This window comes from Equus przewalskii, chromosome 18 (assembly GCF_037783145.1).
Source record: "Equus przewalskii isolate Varuska chromosome 18, EquPr2, whole genome shotgun sequence".
Taxonomy (NCBI): Eukaryota; Metazoa; Chordata; class Mammalia; order Perissodactyla; family Equidae; genus Equus; species Equus przewalskii.
In genome coordinates, this window is record NC_091848.1 from 45,641,700 (window position 1) to 45,669,479 (window position 27,780).

Below are 27,780 nucleotides of genomic sequence, written 5' to 3' on the forward strand. Positions count from 1 at the left end.
TACCACGGACTGCTGTGTGACTCACTTCTACCCAGAGCTCGGCTGGCTAAAATCTGGAGATAATGCCTCAACTGCTCTAACAATATTCGTTCACTTGACAAACAGTAATCGAGCCCTCACGGTGTCAGCCAGGACGATTGCTGTTAATGCTGGAAAGTGCAATAGGACCCCTTACGTCCTTGTACCAACTGTTTTTGTGAGTCAGAAAGGCTCATTGGAAAGTAAGTAGTGGGAAATCACTGCTGACCCTGGAAGGGCACAGCCCAGCAGACAGTAGGGTAGGATGTAGGAGAGCCAAAGTGGTAACTGCAAAGACATGTATCTGTTTAAACCCCTTAAGAGGAAAGACACTGCTAGTCTTTGCTGGTCCTAGCAGTTCTCATCCCTAAGAGAGCTTGAGTAAGATGAGTCACTTTCCCTTCGGGTAGATGAAGAATGGTTCTGGGCGTTATCTGGTCAAGCCATGGAGTTGGGATACCATGGGGATCTCTTAATGTGGGACCTGGAATCAGCTGCAGGAGCTAGAAACTAGAGGGGCTTTTTCTGTATATTCTGATGAGTCATTGAGAAATTTTTAAATGTTGGAAATGCCAAAGCCTTCCCTCCAGATTCTAAACCAAAGGCTGCAAAAACAAGGCACACCTAGATTTGGTTTGGCTGGCAGAATATTTTAAAAATATTGGTCCAGCATTTAAACATTGTGAGATTTCACCTGAAAATTCAGATTGTTGGCTTCTCTGAGAGACTGGAAGATTTGACAGCACTGGACCCACAGTGGCAATTAGCGAGAAGTGAGTAGCAGCTGTCCCATGTAGCTGGGGCACCTGCTCTCTAGGGTGCCCATCTCTACTGCTCACATTAGGGTGACCACATAACTTGTCATCCAAACTAGGGCACCTTTGAGAGTAAGAGGGGGTGCTGTTAGTAATTATGCCTGGACCACAGACATGAACCAGATTCACTGTGGGCAACGAGGACGTATGGTTACCCTACTTCACATGGCTTACCCTGGGCTTGCTTTTTTCTTCTTTGCCCACTGTTATTTGGGTTACGGGTCATAAGTTAGGGACTCTCATGAGGAAAAAGGGAGAGAAAAGGTGTAAAATGAGGAAGAGACCTTAAAGTTAAAAAAAAGGAAAGAAATGAAAAAGAATATTCAAATGAATGCCAATTACACCAAACCTTCAGGTAAAGGCAGCCTTGCTGGTGGCTGGCTCAGCATGTAAGCTTGACCTTCCTGGCTCCCTGCCCTACAAAGCACTGTCAGTTTTAATAAGCTGTAATCCCGTAGCTACCAGCGAGACTAATCAAACTGCAGAGAGCAGCCTGTTCCTAATCAGGAAGGCACAGAATAATCATTTAACTCTGTGATTTCTCAGCGAGCTCCAAGCTGCCTCAACAGAAAAAAACATCCTGGATGAGACAGTTGCTTAAACACTCTGGTCTTGACCTTTTGATGGTCTTTGTTTGAAATTTTTATTAAAATGCTTTAATTGCAGAAGTTATTTGGTTTAAAAATGTTTTAGATGAATCTTTTCCCTTATTCCCAGAGAACAATAAAGTATCCCCCCCAAGGCATATAGGAAACCTTGGACTCCTATTGATTACCCCCGTCCACTCGAACTGATCACAGACCCACACCCTTTCAACACTATTCAGAGCGATTACAGTCCTCACACTGGGAGGGGAGGGATTCGGGGACGTGGAATGGCAACTCACAGAGTACCTACAGACCTACAGGTGCCGGCAGGGTTCCATGGGCTGCACGTTCCAGTGCCACTATTCCCCATTGGAGGAGTGGGAGCCAGGACCCAGCTACAGCAAAACTCCAGGGGCACCCTATGCCTCAGGGCCACAAGGCCCCTCTGTTCAGTCCTTGCTTCCCTTACCCCCTTCAACCCAGGAGCAAGTCACAAGAGGATGTTTAGTGCAATGGTTAACTGCTGAGTTTCAGCCAGATGGAGCTAAGGTCTAACCTGGGAACTGACTAGCGGTAGGCCCTTGGGCAAACTACTCAACCTTCAGACATTCCAGGTAGGTCCTCAGGTGAGCCACTCAACCTTCCTGAAGCTCAGTTCTTAACAGAGATAATAGTAACACCTCCCAGCCATGCTGGAAAGGTCAATGAGATATGTATGGAAAGCATTTACTGAGGTGCCTGGCACATTAAAAATGCTCCATAGATTGTCGCTATTATTATTTTTATTGTGTGCTAACATGGGCTTCAGGCCCCTAATTATATGACGTAAAGAGACAGGTGCATCACTGAATCTCCTTCTTGGATGTCACATGTAGTGCGAGTACACTTAAAACAATGACTACAGATGGAAGAAATGAAGAAAAATTTCTTTTCCAATGGAGAACATTCCTGGTACTATGGAAATTTAATATTTGTTTTAATAGACTCACTACTATTTATAGGAAACAAGACAGTCTTCTTTTAATTAAAACTGTTTATTGGCTATTGACTTTAATTGATTTACATTAAAGACACATTTTTTCAAATGTGCTAATAAGAAAAAGGCCCAGAAAAATGGACAATGTTGGGCAGAATTTTCAGTGTTTTGAACATAAATAAAACTCACAAATTTTATATGGACTCTGGGATACTTATTAACACTCCTCCAACAATGGATTTGGCATTGACTGGGAATATAAACCTATGAAAAAGACCAATCCAATAGATTTTATTTTAAAACATATCCTTGAGAACAGAAACTCTGCATTTCATAAGTACCCTTGGCAGTCACGACGGAGAGGTTATAAGAATGTCCATGAATTCCAGAATTCATGAATTTTGGAACTCATGGACATTCTTAAACCACTAATTTAAAAAAACCATGTAAATGGGCACCCAACACATAAAAATACAGTAACCACATAATTAAAAACAATGTTCAGTAATGCCCACTAAAATGAACAAACAGCAAAATACGGCACAAGAATGTAAAATAAATACATTTCATACACCTACAAACAAAACAAAGGCATCTTTTTGGTTCTGTTGCTTTCACAAAAACTATGTGCGTATGTGTGCATGTATGTGTATTCTCACAGAAAACTTCACAATTACAGAAAAGTACAAATAAAAATCACCTGTCACACCATCAAGAAAAATGTCACTGCTTTAGTGAGAGCAGAAAAATCTCAGAGAATCAGAGATCATCTGGAGGGTCTTCCCAGCCTTAAGATCTGCTGATGCCAATTCACCAACCACTTCAAAGTCCACAGGCCAACTCTCTTTTTAGACTCTCAAATATCTGTACTGTTGCCTGACTCCTGGCACCACTGCATTTTTTTATCTGGCCAAGAATGATTAATAAACAAGGACACAGGGAAGGCTATGATTCTAATCTAAAACTTTTTGTTCCCAATATTAGAGCCAGACGGAATCTTAGAAGTCCATTCAGTCCTATCCACTGTGCCTGTCCCCATTTATTCAGGAGGAAACAGCTATGGAGAGGTTAAGTGAGTTGCCCAGGTGTCACAGCTGAGTAGAACTGAAACCTGATCCTCTAATTGCCAGGCCAGGGCTCTGGCCAAGAGAACACACGGAATGTGTAGCCCCAGTGATGGGACTAGTTAGTATGTGGTTCAACTATTAATGAGCCTGAAGGGCAGACCACAGTGGATCTGTACAACCAGAGGAAAGCAGCTCAGCAAACTTTCGGCTCCTAACAGGCAACTGCACTGGCTCTAGGGAGACAAGCCACAAATAGACCATGTGGTCAAATGAAGGAGTGTGCCCTGGGCCAAGTGATCACAGGAGCAATGTGAGAGCCCCACATTCCATGGAGATGTGAGCCTGGTTAAGTCACAAGAGCCATTTCTGATTGAATTGCACTGCCAGGGCAGCTTGGAAGGCAGAAATGTCCAAAAGAGGTCCCTGAGAATATAAGGATTAAAATAAAGAAAACTCTTGAATTAGCCAGATTCCTTCTCCAGTCAACAGGCACGTGTCCACAGAGGTCTTGTTGCTCATGGCCAATCCTCTCCCTTGAAGCTCCAATCCAACTCAGCAAACCCTCAGAATCTCATCACCCCCACTTCAAGGCTGTCCCTTCACATCTAAAGCTTTTGTCTTTGACTAAACAAAGCTCTATTAGAATTAGCATAGAAATATTAAAGGTTCAATTCTTTCTGATCAACCTAGGTCATTGAAGTCTTTAGAAGAAACCTCTAGAGCCTTACACGGGCAGAGTTTGGTACAGAAGTTCCTTATTTGAGCAGACCTTATTCTCAAACGTAAATGATTAAAGCTAAGATCATTTCATGTTTTCTGCTTCCCACATTACAACAGTGTACAGGGTCAAGGTGAAGAGTCAAACTGTGTATGCCAGGTCTCAAGATGCCTGCCTGCGGATGAGCTCTTTCAACTGTGCCAGTCTGTCATTTTTTAGCGCTTCCCGGATGGAATGGAAAAATCCAAAGTAGTGTTCAAAGTTGTGCATCATAAGCAGGACCCCAGCCAACAGCTCATTGGTCACCAGCAGATGGTGGATGTACGCACGAGTATGATTCTGACAGCAGTAACAGGAACACCCTCTCACGAGCGGCTCAAAGTCCCCCTGGTACCTGAGAAAGGAAGTTACAACGATATTTCAGAAAGTGAAGGCAAGGAATCCACAACCTAGGCTATATATTCTGCTGCTGCATAACCAATAGTTAATAACATCACTGGTAAAGATAATGCCGGACACCTGCTTAAGATGGCAATGTGGTCTCAAGTCAACAGAGCACAATGCGTCAGGAGACTGAGGAGTCTTCCCCTGACGGACAGAACCTCCTGGACTGAGGCTTACAAAGGAGCATTGAGAGAGTCATGTGGTCCCTCCCTCATGCTGGGTCTTATGAGTCACACTGTCCGTCCGTAAAGGCACACAACGTTAGGAAACACCCTTCTGATGAATGACACTTTTCTCCCACTTGCCACCAGCACTAGTATCAAAAGACACGGTATGACCTTTTACTTGCACAGCTTTTTGCAGTTTACAAAGCACTTTCTTTTTTTTTTTTGAGGAAGATTAGCCCTGGGCTAACTGCTGCCAGTCCTCCTCTTTTTGCTGAGGAAGACTGGCCCTGAGCTAACACGCGTGCCTATCTCCCTCTACTTTATACATGGGACGCGTACCACAGCAGGGCGTGCCAAGTGGTACCCGGGATCTGAACCGGTGAATCCTGCACCACCGAGAAGTGGAACATGCGCACTTAACCGCTGCGCCACCGGGCCGGCCCCTACAAAGCACTTTTATATACACCATTTCATTTAATCTCTGCAAGCCCCCTGGAGATGGGCATTTTTATTATCATCTTACCAATGAAGACTACCCAGAGGGTTAAGAGGGAGGGCTCTGGAGCCCCAGTGCCTGGCTTTGATTCCTGGCTCACAACTCACTGGGGCAAGTCACTTACCCTCCGTCTTTGTCTTCTCATCTGTAATGGTAATAAAGGTCATAACGTGCCTACCATATAGAGCTGTTGCAAGGAGCAAATGAGTGAATATAGTAAAGGGCTTGGACACGGCTGGGCACATACTAAGCACTAATATATGTGTTACCTCTGATCAGCTATTAAACAGAAGTTAAACGACTTGACCAAGGTCACAAAGTCTTGAGCAGTGCCGGGATCCGAATTCCAAATCTCCAAGACCTCAAGTCTAGCGCTGATAATAAGAATACTACAATTTCCAATTCAATCTATAATGTAAAGGGAACTTCAGTAGGAACCATTTATTTACCCTAGAATTTTAAAAACAGAAATGAATCTCCTTGGCTATTTTTCAAGAAAGTAAATGTGGTAAACATCATGACTTCAAACCTTCAATCAAGAAGCCCCTAGAAAATATAGATGAGAACTAGGAATTTCATATCTTTCACAACTTTTCAAGTCTATCCTATTCCTAGATAGACATAAAAAAGTCTGAATCCCTAGAACATCCCTTTACATAAGAACAAACACACCCCAGCACTAAAGTGAGTGCACCGCACTCAGAAAAACCGCTCTCTGGCTCACTGCTTATTACCACTTTTGGCCAAATACAGAGTTACAAGATATCTTACTTCATTCTTCATAGAGGCAAATATTTTATTAAAGATTTATAATCTGTATACAACCAAGATGACTTAAGTTCCTTAAAATTTAAAAATTTTGTTGTTTTATCTCGAAATCTTTATTTTGCTGTCGTTATTTAAGTTAAGTAATTGGAAGGAGTAAATGACACCCAACGATGAATTTGGTCTAATCTTTCTGACAGCTCTTCTAAAACAATAGTTAGCCAGCCTCAGTTTTCTGATAAGACAAAGTACACAAATTCATTTGTAGAAAAAAAGGAGTTTTTCTAGAACTGAATTTGAGAAGGTCTAAATAATACCCAACTATAAATATGATATGAAGTCATAGAAAAGAGAAGAATTGCATAAACTTTTAAAAGAGACTGAAATTAAAAAGTCAGAAAATCAAAATCCAAACTTAAGAAAATTCCTTACTTCTTTTCCTTCAGATTAATTTCAAAAGATGTCATTTCCTGGTTGCAACCAGTTGTTTTAATTTTCTTTGTTTGATGCACATATTTTATTTCTTCCTGTGTCCCATTTTGTTGTAATACTGAAGGAGAAACCAATAAAAAGTCTTGAATGAAGATCAGATAAAGAGAGGCCTTTGGGAGAATTTTATTTTAGTTACTACTTCATGCCCTTTGACCTTGTAATTCCACTCCTGAGAATTTATCCTAAGGAAATGACACAAGTAAAGAGAAATAGCAATATGTACCAAGAGCATCACTGACTTACTATCTATAATATCAAAACTTGGAGATTCAACATCTAAGCAAATTATGGTTACAAGTATATAACATATAATCTTACTGTCAAGGGATGATTTTTAAAAAGCTGGTTGGGGGTGTGTGTGTATGTTCTGAGAAAGAGAGAGAGAATAAATGTGCATGTGTGTGTGTGTGTGTGTGTGTGTGTTGGAGTTATGTCTCATCATAATGTACACGCAAATTAATTGGGTTTTGTAACTGCCTATGTTCCAAACAGATTAAAAGTAGAATTTATGTATTCTGTACGGAGACTCTGGCCCTCCAGGGAACTCAGATTATCTAGAATTAAATGTTCCCTTGAACGCTTTGCTTTAAGAAAGAGCATTCCTGGAACTGCAAGAGAAACACCAGTTACTACGCAAAGAACCAGCTGCCTTGAACAGGGCCAATAACAGAAGTATCGCCGGGAATGAGTACTGACAATCTCAGGGCTGGCCCAGGGAGAAGGGGCAGGCGGTCCTAGGAAGGTAATTTTGTCCAGGTCAAGGGAAAAAGAGAAGTGACCTGAGCATTGAGCACAGGGCTGTTATAATTTTGCTGCCATTATTTTGCATGCTGATGTGAGAAACCATAACAAAGCCCTGGCTTTCTGGAAAGTCCTTGTCACTAGGGGGAATTGCTGCCTGTATTAGGCAACTTATTCCTTTGGAATTTTCACTTTGTAATTGGCAAATTTACTATATACACACACACAGTTTTCCTAATCATGAAGAAACCTGGCTTTCTCTGGCCAAAAAAGGAACTTGTTTATTCCAGAGAACGCAATAGCAGGTTCTTTGTAGAGTTCTGCATCTTCATGGTACGAAATGACTAACAGTGACCCGTGCCTTGGTAGAAACAATTTAGCCTATAAATGAAGTCATGAACATTTATCAAGTGTTTATGGTACACCTATCGACACACATTATGTTCTGTTCTGTCTAAAGGACAGTAAAATTGACCTCCTATAAATAAGAATTTGATCCACCCGATTTGTTTTCAGAGGTAATGCGATTTAGATTAATGGTTAAGTTGCTTTACAAAAGTGTAACATCTTCTGAATGAAATTTTAATCACTTGTGGGGAATAAAATGAACCTTTAAAGAAGTCTCTGGCCCTACTCAAATTTAAGGTTGGCGGCGACAGAGGAAGCGTTCATAGGACAGCAGGACAAGGGAGGGAAAGCCCACGTCTGAAGGTTCCTTTTCTGCTGCCAGTTAAATGTCAGAATCTGAAACAGATTTTCTTGACTTCTGAATAACTAAACAATCAAAGAAAATGGCAGGGCTTCAAGGCAATACTAGCAGAGGAAAACAGCTCTCACATCTCAGTGTGTTAAAAAAAAAACACCAAAAAGTAAAAGTAACGCTGGGATCAGAGCAGGTGAGACTCCCTGTGTTTTAATAGCATGGGGTTTGCAAAAAGCAGACAAGAACCCTTTGTGAAAAAACGAATTATCTTTTACCATGCAGTTCAAAAGTAGTCTTTTCTTAGATTTTCATCACTATTCACTCGGAATAGTTTTTTTCAGGTTGTTAATAGAAGAGGTTTTGTTTTTCTTGGTTCTGCTCATTACAAAATCACTTCCTAATATTGATGAGCTCCGTGTACAGTATTAGGTACCTGGTTTTGTGTGCCAACATGCCAGGGCGGACAGATAAGAACAAAGATGTCGCTTTATAAAAGGCTGGCTTTATAGTCTGCACATATTTCTGGCTTGTGACTCAAGCCAAAAATTAATAGGAAATAGAAGAAATGTAAGGATAACACAGAGATTAACTTCAAAAGACCTACATGTCTCCTCAGGATTCGGCTGGTAATCAAAGCTGAAGGTCAGGGCACAGCCCCGCTCTGTGACTTGATAAGGGAAAAAACTCTCAAATAAGTCCACTCCTCTCTCAATACACTCGAGCACCTCATCTGGCCGGCTAACACTGCAGATGAGCCTGCAAAAATAACAGTAAGAACAGGGACATGAGGTCAACGCCAGGAACGAACTCAGAGTCTTTCCAGAGGGCAATAAAAGTACTAATAATGACAACCACCAATCATGTCAGCAGGTCAGGCAGCAGATAACAAGGTGTGGTGGAAAGAACACAGGGCTCTGGAGGCAGAGAGACCTGGGCTAGAATCCCAGCTCTGTCGTTTATTTACTTGCTGTGTTGCTTCGGGAAAGTTTCTTAACCTCTCTTGGGTTTTAGTTTTCTCATGTTAAAAACAAGAGCAATAAAACACACCTCACAGAATTGTTCTGAGGATTAATGAGATACTTGAAAAAGCACATAGTGTAGTTTCTGGCCCCAAAGAGAAGTTCAATAAAGGTTAGTTTCCTTTCCCCCCTCATGCCTTCTGACCAACTTCCCTGGTCTTAGATTGAACTTTATAGCCTATCTACCTACTACATAGATTTTTTAAGACTACAAAGCTGTGTGTTTTATTTCCCCCTCAAATACTTTCCATGTTTTAACTGTACTTTGCCCATAATTATTTTTTTATTTTTTATTTTTTTGGTGAGGAAGATTGGCCCTGAGCTAACATCTACTGCCAATCGTCCTCTTTTTGCTTGAGGAACACTGGCCTTGAGCTAACATCTGTGGTAATCTTCCTCTACTTTGTATGTGGGACACTGCCACAGCATGGCTTGATGAGCAGTGCATAGGTCCGTGCCTGGGATCTGAAGCTATGAACCCCAGGCCAGCCCCTATAACTCTTTTGTATAATTGGCTCAAGAAAGACATTTTTATCTACTGTATTCTTCATAGGTTCGTTTACAAAGTAACTCTTGCTCTCAGAATTTCAAATCTGCCCAGAGAATCTAAAGAATCTAGTTGGCTTTCTTTGTGCTTCTTTCAATTTTCTCCATTAATAAAAAGTCTGCATGGTGGAATGAGCTGGTATTTTCAGAGGTAACAGGTAAGGCATTCCGAGAGTATTAACAATACTCAACCAGGTTCTGCCGCTAAAACGAGCTGGGGAGATGCACTAGATCAGGGCTGGCTGCTATTTTTCATGTTTGTTTTTCTACCCACAGTCCTTTTTATGAACTAGCAGAGAAAAGGTTACTGACTCTCGATTTCTAAAAGAAGTCCAAAAACAGGCTTACGCAATATTAAACAACCAGAACCCTTAAATAATTACTGGTTTTTCTGACTACAGTTTCCTTTAAGTAACATAATGTTTTAGAGCTCCTCTTCCACTGAAGCTGGCATTTCTACACACTTACAGAAAGAAAAACAATCCCAGCTTTCAAATCCCGTAACAGACATCTGTGAGCACTTAACTCAGAGAAGTCCAGCAAACGACGAGAAATACGAGTGCGGAATTGTTATCTGCACCAGAGAAATAAGCATGGGAGGGGCAACAACGAACACAGAGAACTGGGTTAAAATTTAGGGGCAAATGATGGCTGGGGTGATGAAAATACCATGTTCTGGCTGGTGTTTACACAAGCGTATACACTTACCGAGCTGTAGACTCACACACTTTAAGTTATACCTGGATTTTTTTTAAAGTGGTAAAATTACATATACTATATACTATTCAACAGCCCAAGGGGTATAAAGCAGCACCTTATAATCAAGCCTGATATCACATATCTGCAGGGAAAAAAGCATGAATAGTTACACCAAGTGGGATTGAAAAATAGTCTTTTCCTTAAATAAAGAAAAAAGAAAAAATGGGGTAGTCTAATAAGACACTAGCCGTACTCAGAAACGTGGGATTTTTAGTGTTGAATCTTACTGGTCATCTCTTCTCACTAGCACATAGGGAGAATCCTGTGATTTAGGGAAAGAACCAACCCCACTCTAGTGTTGCTAGTCCTGTCAATTAAAAAAAAAAAAAAAAAGTGACACCACTTGCTCCCCACCTCAAATCTAAGAACTTCTTAAAGGTCTTTATTAGTAGGGCCCATCTTCATTCCACTACGCAGCCCAGCTTTGTCCTCAACTCCCCTTGATTAAGGCCAGAGGCCAACCTGATTAAAATCAAATATACCTGTCCCCATGCACCACGTTCTAACGAATAAAGAACAAAGTTTGTATTTGACACAAGAATGAGGGGAAATAGTATAACACTTGTCCTCACTTATAATCAGAATCAAATAAACTAATTCACATGGCAACCGTCCTCTGGCCTACATTCTGAAATCAAGGGCAGGACAGCCTTGATGGAAACTCCCCCTACATCTGCCTCAGCAGACTCAGCCCAGAAAGGACATAATCGAAACATCAAAAGACATGCACACGTGTAGACTGCATGACACACAGTCCCCAGCACTCCTGCTCTGCCACCCACAAGGCTTGGCCTGCACCCAAGTGAACACTAGCCTCGGTTTGTCCTCCGGCAGCTCTGCAGTGACTGATGACAGCAAGTGCAGTCTAGTCTCCAGGGTCATGGGATCCCCTTGAAAGCCATCCAGAAGGAAGCCTCCTACGGGCCGCTTGGCTGTCTCTCGTGCTGACCGCAGCCTCTCCTCCATTACGTCTCCACCTTCAATCACTCCAATGATCGTACTTCTCTGAAGGGCCTAAGGCGAGAAAGGATCGAACGCTTTTAACTGTTTCCAGTAGCGGAGACCTATGTTTAAAGGAACCTTACACAGAAGCCCGACGGACGGACGAGACCTCAGCCGAGCTGCTGCCGCTGAAGCCTACCAGGAGGGTGGTGCCCCTCCTCCCTGAGAACCTTAGGGCTCCAAAGAACACAATCTGAAAGCCACCCAAACAGGCCAGAAAAGACTGAGGAGAAACTGAGGCAATCCCCACATGTGGTCATGCTTTAGGTTAGATTAAATTAAACCCACACTGAGCAGGTACAAGAGGAAAAGGATGAAAGGAACAGTTTTAATTTAAATGACTACCCACGTCTCTTAGTTAGAGACAACTTTAGGAACTTTGAAACTGGTTGTTTGGGGCAATTGACTATCCATTTGGAAAAAAATAAAATAAAAACTACATTGCACACCATCTTCAAAAATACTTTCCACACGGCCCTAAGATCTAAACATAAAAAATACAGTTATGCTAGTATCAGAAGAATATATAGAATATTTTTATAATCTTGGGATAAGGAAGGCATTTCTAAGCAACTGAGAGCTTACAGGAAAAGGCTGACATATCTGAGCACAAAAGTATTAAAACTTCTCCAGTGAAATATACCATCAACAAAGGCAAAGGAGAACTTAAGCGTTGGAGGAATAGGTAAATATACCATAGAAAGAGCTCCAACATATCCTCTAAGGAAATGAAAACTCCATAAAAATCTAGGCAGATATGTGAATATGAACTTCAGAAAAATAAATGTGAATGTCCTCTGGACATATGGAGAGCTAACTAAAACTCACTAGTAAGGAAATGCAAATTGGAAACAATTAGATACCATTTTTGCCCATCACATCAACAAAAAAAGACAGCAACACAGTGGAGGTGAAAGTATCGGTGAAATGATAACTAGAGACTGAAAATTAGATCAGCCGCATGGCAGGGCAAGTAGAGAAGACTTAAAATGCCAATGCTTTTATCTTTATATCCTAAAATTCTACTTCTAAGAAATCTCCCGCAAATATATTCACTCATATGCACCAAGGTATGTTTACAAAGATGTTTAGATTACTGAAAAACTAGAAACAACCCAAATATCCATCAGGAGTAAAGGCTTAAACAAAATATGATATATTCATAGTATGGTTTCCTCTGCAGCTATTTTAAAAAGAATGCAGCAGATAAGAGTTATATATCATTGACAGGGAAAGAGTTTGAAGATACTGTTAAAAAAAAACCCAAGAAATTTCTCACCATATGATCACATTCATGTAATAAAAACCACATACAGAGATGCATATATATGTAATAATTATGTGTATGTGTCTGTAAAAAAACAAGATTTGCAAGGAAATACACAAATCCACAGTGGCTCTCTAGTAGAAGAGAGGAATGGGGAGGGAGCCTGGCAGGCTGTGAAGAAGGAATTCCTCTTCTTAGGTAAAGCAGGAGGGACACAGACTCTTCTCCAGAAAGAACACCTGGGATGCTGCGTGGAGAATGAATTAAGGGTGAAGATGTCTAAAGGATGGGGTAGGAGACAACTTTACCAACCCAGGGAAAAGATGAAGAGGATGTGGACTAAGGCACGGGCAGTGGGGTGAAGAGGAAGGATAGGATTGGAAAGCTCATCAGGAGGGACAAGCAACACACCTTGACTGATTAGTCATCCGAGGAGAGGATGCAGACAGTCTAGGATGCCTCCTGGCTCCTGTTTGGGAAGTCCAGGGAGAGGGTGAGAAAAGACAGAGAATCCTAGAAAAACAGTGGAGGTTGAGGCAAGATGATTATTCTGTTTTGTGTATTCTGTGTTTGAGGAATCAGAGGACGTAGAAATTCAGCCACTGAATATATGGGCCTAAAGTTGTGGACAAGTGTGATACAAATGCGGGTGCCCAGGCTAGAATGGCAGATGTCTGGCACAATGCTCCCCAATCCTCCTTCCAAGGCTGACATGGCTAATAGACTACTCTCTTCCTGCTGCACCCAGGCACAGCTCCAAGCACCCTGGGATGAAACCCATTTGCCATCCCTGGCCTAGGGAATATACGGAAAAGCAAAGAAAGCCAACAACAGAACCTTGGGGAGCATCAATATTTAAGGACATTCAGAATAAGAGGATTCAGTGAATAGGAGGGGAAGGAATCATAGGAAAAGGAAAAGATGGATGCAGCCATACCAAGCAGACAGATACACAGGCCTGCCCCTTTACATGACTGGCACAGCCCTGTCTGGGGAACTCCTTTTCATGGGTGTAAGAAGTACAATCATATAATTGTCTAAAATGGAACACATTTAAGACTAAAAGGGGGTGCTGTTAGTAATCATATCATGACAATAGCGTAAGCTTATAGATTACAGAGAGAGACCCCAGCATTTGACCAACAGATACAGTGTGAAATGGTGAGGCTGACTATAACACAGAAAAGGGACTTGAGGCTCATCTGGCCTTTCTAATAATCATGCTCTGTCATAGTCCTTGTCCTCCTTTCTACTCATCCAGACACTACTCGTCCTACAAGGATAATTACCAGCTCAAAACAATTGCTAGTGAGCAACGCTAACAATTCAGACCCACAGCAATGTCCCCCCCCAACACCCATTGCAGATACTGAGAGTTCTATTCAGAATGACAACTAAGTTTCCTCTATTTCATGTACATTAACTTTATTAGCCAAATTATATTTTTATTAGTAAATGCAAAATAACAATGTTCCTCAAACTGAATGCGCTTTGCCATAGTGGGACCAGATCACTGCTTGGGATTACTCCATGGGAATTCTCCCAACATGGAAATTCTGCCCTTTGATCACTATCTTCTGTTTTCCTACCTCCTCCCTCTCTGTTAGTGAATGCATCCTTTTCCAACTTCATCAACTCTGCTATCAGGCTCCCTTGTTTGCTGCTACAACTTCATCTTCCCCACCCTATCATCACCATTCACCATCCGCAAGCATTTACTGAGGGCTTACTATGTGTCAGGCATTCTGCTACACGATGAAGATACAAAAAGGACACAGAAATTGAGCTTAAGGAGGTCACAATCTAATAAAGATGAACACCTAAGGAAATCATTGCAGTACCATATGATTGGGGCTATAATACAGCTACATACAAATTAAAGAGGTGGCAAAGGATGAACAGAACTTCCTGGAAGGGTCAGGGACAGTTTCCTAGAATGATGAATGGAATGAAATGAGCCAGATTTGGAAGCAAGAGAAGGAATATGGCTGGAGATAAGAAAAGAAAAAACCAGGGTCCGGCCCCATGGCTGAGTGGTTAAGTTCAGGCACTCTACTTCGGCAGCCCAGGGCTTCACTGATTCGGATCCTGGGTGCAGACATGGCACCGCTTGTCAGGCCATGCTAAGGCGGCATCCCACGTGCCACAACTAGAAGGACCCACAACTAAAATATACAACTATGTACTGGGAGGATTTGGGGAGAAAAAGCAGAAAGAAAAAAAAAGATTGGTAACAGTTGTTAGCTCAGGTGCCAATCTTAAAAAAATAAAAAAGAAAAATAGAAAACAAAAGAAAAACCAATCCAGGAGGAAGTCTGTGGACAGGCACAGCAGACTGAAACAGGATGACGCCTCAGGGAACTCAGATAACTCCAAAGAGCCAGAGTGCCAACCACAGGAGAAAGCAGCTGGCACTGGGCTGGGGGCAGAAGAGGCCGGGTCACGGCAGGCTGTCCCTGCCACGTAAGAGCTGAAGTGGAGAGTCATGAAATTCTTTAAGGGAAGTGAGCAACAGGTTCATATGTGCGCTTCACAAAGATCTCTCAGAGAACCGGGCTGAAGATGGATTGGTTAGAAATGAGAACAGAGGAGAGGATAATTAAAAGGTAATTGTCTGTATAAGAGGTGATGAGGTTATTATGCCTTAAGGGGGTGATAAGAAGGGGGGGCAGATTCTAGGGAGATGGAATCAAGGAGGAGTGCACAAGAGTGAACAATGAGATATTAAACTGGATAGCAAAGGGAGTCTTGAAAGACTCGAATTTCTAGACTGAAGAACTTAGTGGCTGCCATGAACTGAGACAAGAATACTGAGGAAGAACAGAAGGAAGAACAGGTCTGAGGTAATAAGATACTGAGTTCAGTTACCTCTGAGTTTGAGTACACGGGAAGGATACTCTAGCGACAAAACCTAGCTAAAACCCTGTAGTTATGTAATTCTGAAGTTAAGCAGGATGATCTTGATTATACATATGATTTTAGAATTATTCAGCAATTAAAACTAAGAGGAGGCTGCCCAGGGAGAACATACAGAGTGGGATGAAAAGAGAGACTAAGACAGAATCCCAGAGAGCAGTAAGACTTAAGGCTCAGGAGAAAAAAAACCAGGAGAGTGTGAAAGAGCCCAAGAAGTGAGGAGCAAAGAAGTAGGAGGAGGACAGGAAAGGAGGTATCATGGAATGTAAATCAGCGAGAGCTTTAAAAAGAAAGGAGTGGTGAGCAAGTGAGCGGTACAGCCTTACCTCAGACTCTTCCTGTAGCCGTAGACAATTATCCAGGAAGAGAAGCGATCGGTCAACAGACTTCCTGGCTCTTTTTATGGAAGTTGCTTCCGCACAAGATGCCTCTCCATCTGAGAGGCACTGGAACCAGTCGGGCTGAAGGGCCTGCTGAATTGCCATGAACTTGGAAACAGTCATTTCTACTCGTCCTCCAACACCCCACACAGACACAGACTGCCATGGAACAAGACGATGAGGAATTAGTGAGAGCAAAGTGAAAATAAAAAGAAAACAAAATGATAAAGCAATTCTGAATTTAATTCTTCTCTACAACTGGAGAGAGAGTGGCAATTCAATATCCTAGACGTGGTGGACAAAAGAGGTGTCCTATAGTATATTCCAAATTCTCTAAGGACCTTATAGGTCATGGAGAATCCTTCAATGGCCATACAAGCCAACTTCTGAGCTAGCCCCCAAGAATTCCTTGTTATATTTTTCCAGAAGCCCAGTCTTCCATTGTCCCCCATCCAAGCTGTTCCTGAATACATCACAGGCTGATTCTCCCGCCTTTGTCCGCATCGTTCTTTTTGACTGAAATGCTCTTCCCCTCCTTCTTTGCCCGGTAAAATACTATATATCCTCTAAGACAGAGAGTTCAAATATCATCTTCTCTATGTTCCCCAAACTTTCCTAGGCATAATCATTCACTCACTCTGCTAAGCTCTTTCAGCAATTTGTACTTTTTCTTTTATAGAAAAGACAGCCCTTATCACACCATTGTATATTTGTCTGACTAGGATACTCCAGTTCATGTTTGTGTCCCAAAAGCAGTCTAGGGCCTCACACATTATTCCTGTTTAATAAGCATTTACTAGGTTGAGTTAGATACAGAATTATGTGCAAAGACATAAACTCCACAGTACACAAGAATCTCTATATGTTCCTTTGGTTACTCCTTCCCCAACAGCATCTCTCTTCTTAGAAGAGATTGACAAGGAGATAGATGGGGAGGCCACATACAGTCCTTTTATTCTGGCATAAGAACACTGTTTAAATGAATCCTCTCTCCCTCATAAAAGGGGTAGATAACTGAGGTCAAATATTTTCTTTTGAATTCAAATTACAAAATAAAAAGAAATTTAAAGCAGAAGAATAATTTAGAACAGTTACCTTAAGTAAGATTAATAGATATTGTTGACAACAATAAAGTGAGCGCAGGAAAAATAACTGCATTTGTAAGGAACGGTATACACTGAAGTCTTGCCAGAAAGCTGTCCTCAGGGACAATGCAATGGGCCACATCCCAGGTGACAATTTTAATGAAGTTCTTTTGATACTGTTCTCCACTAGCTAAAATTTCTGGCTGTGAACCCAACCATTTCAAATTCTGTTCTAAAAGCAAGCAGTATGATCCCGAGGTTCTACTATATATAGTTATCCATGTGATAACTCTCATCAGCAACTTTCCTCCTCTTCCTGAGGTTGTTAAAACTGCAAATAAAGCACGGCATCAGAAGATGAGTGTTTTCTACCATCATAGCAACTTCTTTTTTGGGCATGTACTTGACCCTTCTCCACCCCCAAAATTTTTGCAACAATGAAAAAGCTGAGGACGTATTCCTTACCTTAACCCCATCCTCAGGCAGCCCTGCCCTAACTCCTGTAACCACCCCATCCCACCATATTCATGGAAATAAAGAGAAGCATAAAGGGGTCAGGAATGGGCCAGCATTCCAGGCAGTGGGATCCTAGCAGCTGAGGGATACAACAGGCTGACTCCCTGGGACAAAGCTGCGGCCTGGAGGCCCTTCTGTGAACACACCTTGTTTGTTACATAACCAGCTGGGCAGGGGCTGACTGGATCGTGCAGGGAGCAGTATAAAAGCGATTCCGGCATGCCTGTGTAAACATAAAAAAGAACCCCTGGAAACACTGACATCAACAATGACACTGTGTTGTAACAGAGAGCAGCTTCCTAATTGGTACTGCTGGATAAACCAACGCTGAACACAATAAATTGCTCGTACCTGATCTTAGAATCACAGGACACCTGTCAACATGAATGAAAAGATTACTTTGAAGCTTACTAATCTAAAAGAAGAATTAAAGGCAAAGGTTCATGTCTAACGATGCAGAGGGTTGCTACAAAGGAAAGGTGTATCTTAAAGTATGAGATACAAGGAAAGTGTTTAATGACATGCTGGCTACTTGATCTGCTTTGAAGAAGAATTTAATATCAAGTAGGTTCGTTCTAGGTACCACTCAAGGAGAACTAGATACTGGAAAGATGAAATGATGTGGTCAAAAGGTAATCTCATTAATAATAAAGCCATCCCACATCATGGTCCCCAGGGGCAGAATTTCGGGGAAGCTGTAGGATACTGCAAATGGACCACATCTTCAGTAATTTCACTGATTCAAGATGACAGTTTCTTAGGTTCTTTAGTCAAAAAGACAGTTATTTTAAAAGAAAAAATCCAAAAAAAAAGCTTAGTAAACCATATGTGCTTAAATTTCATATGCTACCCTGCATTTTCATAAGAAAAAAAATGGGATTTCACTGAAAAAAAGACCAAAAAAAAAGCAAATTAAAAAAAGACAAAGACCTCTGCAGTTCTCCACCTTACTTTCCACAATTTCAATTATTACAATTATCTCCAGAAAGCTTATATTAGCTACTTTCACTTAATTATATGCTTGTATACTTTAAAGCTGGTTATTAAAATTGGTCTCGGATCAAGGAAAAAGATATTACATAAATCCCTCTACTGAAACACAGGGCCTTGTGACAATAAAGTCATCATGCAATTTCCTTCAGAAGCAGAGGACTAAACAGCCAAGGGAAACAGAATTTCATTCACTTAAGTGAGTCCTGGATATGGGGAAAAGCTTAAGGAGAAAGTGGCTGACAGAAGAACAGGCTGTCGAGCTGTCGCTGCTCAGCTTTTCCTATAAGTAAACAGACATGTACATCTGCATTTAAAATCCTATTTCTGGAAAAAAGATAACATTAACATATCAGATTGTGGGTGTATATAAACTCTCATCCTCTGTCTTATGTTTTGGGCTCAAACATGACAAGACTGCCTTGGATCTTAGCTATGTCCCATGCAGTTGCTCACTGCTGGGTCTCTGCTCCAAGCCCAGAGTGTGTGCCCAGACCTGTCTACCACCACAGTGTGCCCACCTCCTGACCTGGCTAACTCCCATTCTTCCTTGAGCCAACTAAGGGGACCCCTCATCTTCTCTCTCAAGCATCCTTTCTTGGGGGCCAGCCCAGTGGCATAATGGGTAAGTTCGTGTGCTCTGCTTCAGCAGCCTGGCGTTCACAGGTCTGGATCCCGGGTGCAGACCCAGCTCCACTCGTCAAGCCACACTGTGGTGGCACCCCACGTAAAATAGAGGAAGACTGGCACAGATGTTCGCTCAGTGACAATCTTCCTCAGGAAAAAAAAAAAAAAAGAATCCTTTCTTGCTTCTGACCTCCTTCCACATGTGCCCTACAGCAGGGTGCATGCTCCTCCCTCTGGCTCTCATGATACAGGTACCTATCCCTAATCCTGCAAATGCAGTCACCACACTCCACTAGAATCACCTGTTTCTCTTTATCCCAACCAGGCTCTGAGTTCCATGAGGGCAGCAACTGTTTCTATTCATCTTAGATGCTCAGTAAATGCTTATTAAATTAATAAATAAGTAAACATATGAATGAAAGATCAAAGAATGAACAGAACCTCCAAACTCCAAATTAACACATCACAAGGCACACACAAATAACTTCATTTTTACCTATAAACTTTCCAACTCCTTCCTTATATTCTGCCAAGACTTCATGATGTTCTGCCCTGTAAGCAAAACAGAAAAATGCGTAACATAACAACGAATCATCCTACAGATACTCTATACAACAACTGAAGCCCTCTCCTCCCCCGCCAAACAAGCCACACGACAATGAACAGAGTCTTGAACACAAAGTACACCACTATTCAAGAGTCCCAACTCACTAGGCTGAGTTCATTAGCCAGAGGAGACCTCTTCAGTTTGCAAGTGGTTCTGTGAGAAGACAAACTGGCCAAGATCAACTGCTTCAGAATACTCGGATTTTCTTCTTTCCCCTGCCCCTTTAAAAACCACTGTTATTTACAAAACACTGCAGAATTATTTGATCATAGAGCACATTCTTGAATTAATGATAAAGCGGTATGTACACTACACAAAATGATCTAACTCCATTAGCTGTTTCCATAAAGCCATACTAGCAAGTACATCTGCAGAGACAGACAAAACTTTGAGGCTAGTGCATGAAGACAGCCCTGAGGCTCCAAGTTTAGCTCACATGGAGCACTCCCTGCCCTGTCACCCCGGGAGCAGTGGAATGAGGGCAGTACGGAACTGTGGGTTCAGAGGAAAAGTGAAGCAGCTCTAACACCTAGGTCTGGCCAGCGGCTTACAGATTAGGCCCAGAGGATGTGTAATATGTGATCTCTCTCTTCTGATTTCATCCTAAAAATCTACAAATTTTGTACATATAAGCAAAAAAGTCTTTCTCTTTACTGCACCTTATTAAGGTAATTAAGCTGCTGCCAGAGTTGACACTTGAATGATCGGGTCTAATACTTACAGCGATGACAGTGTAAGCTGAGCCATGGCAGGAACCCTATGGATATTATGCAGTGTGTGAGGGGTCAGGTGGGGAGCAGAGCCAGTCTTGGTGTACAGAAGGCAGCCTGGAACATCAATGGTGCGGTCCCCCGTTTTGCCTAGGTTTTTTATTTTTCCTAGGCGACAGCCATTAACTACCTTGGTCAGACTCAGCTTCATCCTATGGGATTCCTCTAGGTCCTGATAAGAAAAGAGCATTAAATTCAGGAGTTCCATGACATCTAAAGGCTAAACATTTTGCAAAGAAAGCAACCTACCAAAAAATTAATGATAGCATGTTTATTACTACCTCCAGTCTAGGATTTTTTTAGAAATCAGGAATAGGAAATGGGAAAAGACACAGAGAGAATAAGACACCTTCGCCAAAGTCCCAGAGCAATAAGATGACATCAACCACATTTAAATTCAGGCATGGAAGTTTTGTGCAAGCTGATGAAAACCAAACCAACAGAAGGACGAAAGGAAAGACCTAGCATGCACAGAGTGCTATGGAGCCAAGGTTCACTCTCAGCCTTGAAAACGTCTATAGAGGAAGGTGACACTGCTCAGGAAATATTGATTACTGATTTGATCCATTTTTTCTTTCTCTAATTCAAGAGATTACTAGACAACATAGCAGTTTTTCCTAATATGTAGTTAAATGAAGAAAACAGGTTCCAAAACAGCATTCTGGTGTTTATTAATATACATGAAAGAATACACATCAAAAGATAAATAGGTTATTTCTGAGAGGTGGGATTATTTTCCAATTTTTCTTTTAGGGTGTCCAAATAGAGGTGAGAAATCTGTGTGGAGCATACATTTAATTCATAAGCAATTTAGCATTATTTTTATAATTGCGAAGGAAAAATATTTGCTAAAAGAAAAAAATAAAGGTATCGTTTCTAACTTCCATAGACACCCAGGGGAAAAAATCAGAAAACATTATCAATTTCTTTGTTGGATGCTGTTAATTATTATTCAGTGAAGCAAATCCTGGGCTCCACTTCTTAAAATGCACTACAAACTTGGTAACCAGGCATGATAGATAATTTGCAAAATGTCCTGGCTTACCAGCATTTTACAGATACCAGTATCTCTACGGCAAGCATCACACCCTCTGGAATTCTCGCCAATGGGCTAGGCCCAGTTTTACTAGTAGACCAGTTATTACAGCTATGAGAGTCTCCAACCTCAGATCCTGTCCTCTTAAGCATTACACTCTACCACACTGAAAGTCAACCATTATTTAAGATAACAAATAAGCATTATCTATCATTAGCTTAAAAATATTTAGAAAGGCGAATGTTACTTTCTGGGGAGTCAGAAATTCTTATACTGAAATAAAACTGTCAATACATCTGTAGAATTTTAGAATAAGAATAACTACTTTCTGTATAGTCAATAAGAGATTTCATGTTAAACGTGAATTATAAAAAATAGTATAAATATTTGAGGAAAGCTTCGTCAATTTTATCTGACTCTAACTTTGCTATTTCAAGTTATCACAAAGATCGACATAAGAATAAATATCACTGTAACTCACAGAAATGCAGATTATTAAGGGAAAAAAGTTACGTTTTAACAAAGAGTAATATAAAAGCTATTTTTTTTAAAAGCTCTAGTACACATTAAAACTGTTAAAATAGGGGCCGGCCCCATGGTCAAGTGGCTAAAGTTCCATGTGCTCCGCTTTGGCAGCCCCTGGGTTTGCAGGTTTGGATCCTAGGCACAGACCTACTCCACTCATCAGCCACGCCATGGAGGCATCCCACATATGAAATAGAGGAAGACTGGCACAGATGTTAGCTCAGAGCCAATCTTCCTCACCAAAGAAAAACAAAAAAATCAAAAAACTGTTAAAAGAAAGTTTATACCAAAAAATTATACTAACATAGTTACAGGCTAATAAGGATGTACTTGAGAAAATATGAGTCATTACTTTAGACAATCATATTCCTCATTGATTTATCAGATAATACACATAACTTTCTGATTTTTTTATTCCCCCATGTCCTGGTGCTTGAGGATAGAAGCGGCGCACTGGAAGCCACCAGCACTGAAGACACAACGCCGAGACGGCTGGAGCCCTTTCCCTCTGCCTCCATACATTATGGGGACCGGGATGCATGCCTGATCCCCGCCAAGAAAAGGAGCATATAACCTTCTGATTTTAAGTGATAAAAATCTATTTTAAACTAACAGAGCTCTGAAGCCATTTGTAGGAAAGTTAAAGCCTGCATTTTGCCATGTAAGTTCCGGGTAACTGGAGCGGGGGAAGCACAAAGATGAGAAATGCTCTTTAAAGTTAACGAATCAACACCTGTTAGTCTGACTCAATACTGAAATCAAACAAATACACAATAACAGGTTTTTGAAACATAAATAGGAACTAATGAAAACGTAACAGACCAAGATTATTACACACTGCAGTAACTTACGCAGTTCCTACCCTCACACACATCTGAGAATGGAAGGACCTGTATTGGCTGGAGCTTTCTCAGAAAGGGCTAGAGACAAGAATTTGCTGGTTCTTCCCTTTACTGAGGAAATACTGTCTCATCTGAGCTAGTTAAGTTTTGTAAAGAGCTTAAATGTACACACAAGTTGTACTTTTTAAATTAAATTCATATAAAGGTAGAAAGAGGCTTCATAGGATAAAACTAGTATGTTTGAAAAATGAAGTTTAGGATTCTAGGATGCTACCAATTTTTATTATTATTATCTCTCCCCATCAAACCTATGCTTTCATTTTTCCCGTTTATTAATAAATAACATAAAAGACTGACAATCAAAGCTTCTGATGAGCAGGTGATAACCTGCTTTTCCATGCCAACTTAACACAATTCCAAGTAAAAACAGCAAACCCCAATGCTGCAGTAAACCTCCGTTTAACTCCCAGGTAATGTATGATTGCCATGAGACCTCAGAAATGCTGAAAACCAGAGTCTGACCATGGCTACCAGAGATTTCAGCCTGAGAACTTTTCATGAACATCGTCGTTCCCTCTGCCATTTTACAATAATGAATCTGAGGCTAAGCAAGATTAATCATAGACAGTCTAGAACCCAGATCTCCTGCCAAGACGCCAGTGCTTTGAGTAACACAACGTTTGTATATGCATATGGCCCCTTCCCACTCTCTCCTTAATTGAAGAAATAGAATTCTTCATTTTTAACCCAGGGTCTGTCATCATAGGTCCTTGGTAGCTCTAGAGGACATCAGCCACTATGTTCTTAGATGCAGAGGTGGGTTCTCTCATGACACAATGCACAAAAGTTTCATCTCCAGACCTTTAAAGATGAAATTCAAAATCCTTAGCTTAGCATGGGTATACTGAAGCCACTAGATCAGCTGAAGAGAACGACCCAGCCAGCTCTGTCCACAGTGTAGGACTCTGATGCTATATACTCACATTCTGCTGTTGGGGCCTTGTTAAGAGTCCCACCCTAATCACAGCAAATCAACATGTCACCAAAGGAAAAAGTAAGCAAGGAAAAGTAGATGACTGTGTTTAAGAAAAAGTAATGTAACAGATAAACTGCTGCTATCAGTGATTCTCTGTATTGCAAGGATAAGTATATTAAGCAATCTAAAGAATGCATCAGAGAATGCACTTCAGCTGGAAACCAACATTTAAAAAAATAACATGCACAATCTTAATAAAGAGTTAAAAAAATAAAATAAAATAAAATAACATGCAGGGGGCCAGCCCTGTGGTGCAGCGGTTAAGCTGGCGTGCTCTGCTTCAGCAGCCCAGGGTTCGCAGGTTCGGATCCTGGACGTGACTCACCATCGCTTGTCAAGCCACGCTGGGCAGCATCCCACATAAAATAGACGAAGACTGCCACAGATGTTAGCTCAGTGACAATCTTCCTCAAACAAAAAGAGGAAGATTGGCAACAGATGTTAGCTCAGGGCCCATCTTCCTCACAAAAACAAAAAACAGGGGCCAGCCCAGTGGTGCAGCGGTTAAATGCGCACAAACCGGGGTTCACCGGTTTGGATCCCGGGTGAGGACATAGCACCCCTTGGCACACCATGCTGTGGTAGGCGTCCCACGTATAAAGTAGAGGAAGATAGGCACGCGTGTTAGCTCAGGGCCAGACTTCCTCAGGAAAAAAAGGAGGACTGGCAGTAGTTAGCTCAGGGCTGATCTTCCTCAAAAAGAAACAAAAAACAAACTACATGCAACTTTGTCCAGAGCTAAAGGAACCAAGTTTTCCTTTCCCCATTCACTGTTCAGTTTATGGTTAATGTTTTTATAATTTCACCTTTTTTCTAGGGGCTTAAATACAAAAGTTTTTATTATGGAGTAATGTAAATATAATACACACATACACATATTCATGTACATATTTTTTTAAAACATGCTTTGGGAGTGACATAATGTACTAATCCAAGCAAAGTTCTCAAGAAACAAACCAACAGTCTCTAAAATATCAACTGGCTTTTATCTGCCTTCATCACCACCTGCTCCCCTTTCACTCGCTGTGAGTTTCTTTTAAGGTTTCTAGTGTTGTGTTTTTCCAAATATACATTCACACTTCACTTCTACAAACAGGGTTCCTGGGAAAGACTTAAGGAAAAATCATTAGGAAAGCCATTTGGAAATGAATGGTTAATCGAAAAACCCTTATCACTTTAAGGACAAGTGACAGGCCACCAGTGGATCTGTGCCTTTACAAGGGCTAACAAAGATGTCGCGCACCCCTGGCAGCACTGTACCTGTCCTGACACCTCCAGTGCTACACACTTCTCCCCCCACTGCTCCCTCCAGAGAGAAGGGATTGTTAGATGCTTCTTTGATGTATTCTTTACAAACTGTCATGGAAAGATAACCACAGTATGCTAAGGGAAAAGAGCAAGCTTAGGTGAACATATTTTTTGTGAAAGAAAAACTGTATATGTATATTTATAAAGACACACACACACTCTCCAATGTTTGTATATGCATAGAAAAAAGTCCGAGGGACTTCTAAACAATATGGTGCACTGAGCTGACTCAGAAAGACACAGAGAAATGATGGACTCTAAAATTCTAGAAAACAGGGGCCAGCCCTGTGGCCAAGCGGTTAAGTTCACGAGCTCTGCTTCAGCGGCTCGGGGTTTCGCTGGTTTGGATCCTGGACATGGACACGGCACCGCTCATCAGGCCATGCTGAGGCGGCATCCCACATGCCACAACTAGAAGGACCCACAACTAAAAATACACAACTATGTACTGGGGGGCTTTGGGGAGAAAAAGGAAAAATAAAAAATCTTAAAAAAACAATAAATAAAATAAAATTCTAGAAAACAGTAACAGAAGATGAGAAGGAGACTATTCGAAGGCAGAGTGCTCTAAAATGCTTACACTATTTGGCAGGAGGAGAGAGATAATAATGTTAAACTTTGTTAAGTATGTGTGTTAAAAATTTTAAAGTAACCATTAAAAGATTAATGACAGAATGCATAATTTCCAAACTTGTTGGCGAGCGGTGGGGAAGGATAAAGAAAAATTGTTTAATACAATAAAAGGCAAGAGAGAGGAAAAGAGACCAAAAACCACATCGAAAATAGAAAATACAAAATAAGATGGCAGAAGTAAGTCCAAATATGTCAGTAATCACAATAAAAGTTAATTTCACCTATTTAAAGACATAACGACAACAGTAGGAACTAACATTCGTTGGGCATTTACTATGAATCAAGTACCGTTCTTTACATATTAACTCTGCTAATATGTATCATCATATCAACCCCATAAGACAGATGCTATGATTATGTGCATTTTACAGATGAGAAAACTGAGGCTAATAAAGTCACCAGTTGAGAAGTGGCAGAGCCAGGACTAAAATCATAGAAGTGGGGCTTTAGAGGCTGTATTCCAGTAGGCTGGTAGCCTATTAGAAGTCCCATCTTGTCCATAAGCATACTTAATGTTTACCTATTAACTGTAATGTTAAGATATAATTTTATAGTCAGATTTTCCATTTTGTTATAGTGTTATTATTGTTGTTTTCCCTTATCTCCCTCTCTGCCTCTATCCATCCTCCCAGCCTCTACAACAACCCTTCTCCATACTCATAGAGACATTTAAACACACCTGTACATGGGAAGGGATTTTTTTTTTTTAATAAAAAATGTAAATATACCATGCTGCATGCACATCTCTGCAATTTGCTTTTTTCCCAAGAATACACAAGAGATATCTTTCCTGAAGAGGAGACACAGAGCTAACTTACCCTTTTAAAATAAGTGCGTCATGATATTGCATAGTTTGGATGTAACCCAATTTACTCAACCATCACCCTTCTGATGGACATTCAGGTTATGGAGCGGGTCCCACGATCTCTAGAATAGTCTGCGGGTACGGCTTCCCTGATCTCATTTTCACCAATCTCAAGTCCACTTTAATTTACGTTTCCGGGGAGAGCGCTATACATACACTGATTTTTCATCGTTACCACAACTCCAATGATTTAGGTACTATCATCCCAATTCTGCCGATGAGTAAATCAAGGGTCTGAGAATTACTTAAATGAGTTGCCTAAGGTCATACAAGCACAAAAGTAGCTGGGTCGGAAGCTCCTGCTCTAAATCTTCATTCTGACTTTTGAACGCATGTATTCAGAATGGACTGTCCTCGGGAATATCCAGCCTCAATCAATAAGGATGCATTTATCTTCACTCCATGGACCACCTCCAGGGGCCCCAGACCTCGCGAAGTGCTTAGCTTAGTGATTGGAGATCGTTCCATCCCTCCCTAACATTCCGGGCAGTCTAGAAAAAACTTCCAGCTGAGAACTTGATCCTTGAGCAGAGGCCAGTCGAAAGGAAGCCCTCTTCTCTCAGAGACGCAGAGCTCACACGATTTGGGAGAACCTGGACTTAGGGAAGCCAAGATCCACCACGACACCCAGAAAAGGGAAGGAGAGACACAGCAGGCGTACAATTACAGTTACTGCAACACAATCAGGAAGCGTGTGGGCGCGACGCGATTCTTCCCCCTCAGCAGCCCCCACACCATCAGGGAAAGGGGGCACTTACCTGCAAACCTCTCAACCTTTTTCCTTGAGACCCCTTAAACTCCTCGCCGTTCGCTACCACGTGTCCGGCTAGCGGAAAATCTCGGCCCCTAAAACACCGCCTCGGATTCAGAGCCAATCAGGGAGCAGTACGTCATCACCGGGCGACAGTAAAAAGCAAAGGTAATGTCAAAGAGAGCGCCGGTGATTGCGAGGTCGAAGGACCACTGCCGTTGCCATGGGTAACTGAGCAACTCGTTCCGCATGCGCAAAGCCTCCTGGGAGTGGTGGTTCGGTCGCGCCCCACACCTGCCTTCTTTTCGGGC

At 41.5% G+C, this 27,780-nt stretch overlaps 1 protein-coding gene and 1 non-coding gene across 6 annotated transcripts; both read right to left on the reverse strand.

Moving 5' to 3' along the window:
* Nucleotides 1-2,438: 2,438 nt before the first annotated feature.
* Nucleotides 2,439-27,665, reverse strand: QTRT2 (queuine tRNA-ribosyltransferase accessory subunit 2). 5 transcript variants are annotated; one of them, XM_070582680.1, is made up of 10 exons: nucleotides 27,477-27,571; nucleotides 20,425-20,645; nucleotides 19,808-19,924; nucleotides 19,593-19,648; nucleotides 17,626-17,702; nucleotides 15,825-16,037; nucleotides 11,128-11,327; nucleotides 8,594-8,745; nucleotides 6,486-6,603; nucleotides 2,439-4,575 (listed from the first exon to the last, which is right to left on the reverse strand). In XM_070582680.1, the coding sequence occupies exons 5-10, from the start codon at nucleotides 17,698-17,700 to the stop codon at nucleotides 4,344-4,346; spliced, it is 990 nt and encodes a 329-aa protein (XP_070438781.1). In that variant the 5' UTR covers nucleotides 17,701-17,702; nucleotides 19,593-19,648; nucleotides 19,808-19,924; nucleotides 20,425-20,645; nucleotides 27,477-27,571; the 3' UTR covers nucleotides 2,439-4,343. The 5 variants fall into 5 exon arrangements, with proteins under 5 accessions (XP_070438781.1, XP_008521445.2, XP_070438783.1 ...); XM_008523223.2 differs by lacking the exon at nucleotides 19,808-19,924 and having other exon boundaries at nucleotides 27,477-27,665; XM_070582682.1 differs by lacking the exons at nucleotides 19,593-19,648; nucleotides 19,808-19,924; nucleotides 20,425-20,645; nucleotides 27,477-27,571 and adding an exon at nucleotides 16,974-17,294 and having other exon boundaries at nucleotides 17,429-17,658.
* LOC139077141 (small nucleolar RNA SNORA57) lies at nucleotides 22,454-22,601 on the reverse strand. Its single transcript, XR_011529483.1, has one exon. It is a non-coding gene; the product is annotated as a small nucleolar RNA SNORA57 (small nucleolar RNA).
* Nucleotides 27,666-27,780: the final 115 nt, after the last annotated feature.

Bases quoted from the DNA above. Each gene is read 5' to 3' on its own strand.
- QTRT2 (XM_008523223.2), bottom strand. From the start codon at position 20,624: ATGAAGCTGAGTCTGACCAAGGTAGTTAATGGCTGTCGCCTAGGAAAA. The intron at 19,649-20,424 runs GTAAGTATTAGA...TTTTGCTTACAG, and splicing joins CAGCTTACACTGTCATCGCT to GGCAGAACATCATGAAGTCT. The intron at 8,746-11,127 runs GCTAGTGTTCAC...TTATTTTTGCAG, and splicing joins CTGCCGGAGGACAAACCGAG to GCTCATCTGCAGTGTTAGCC.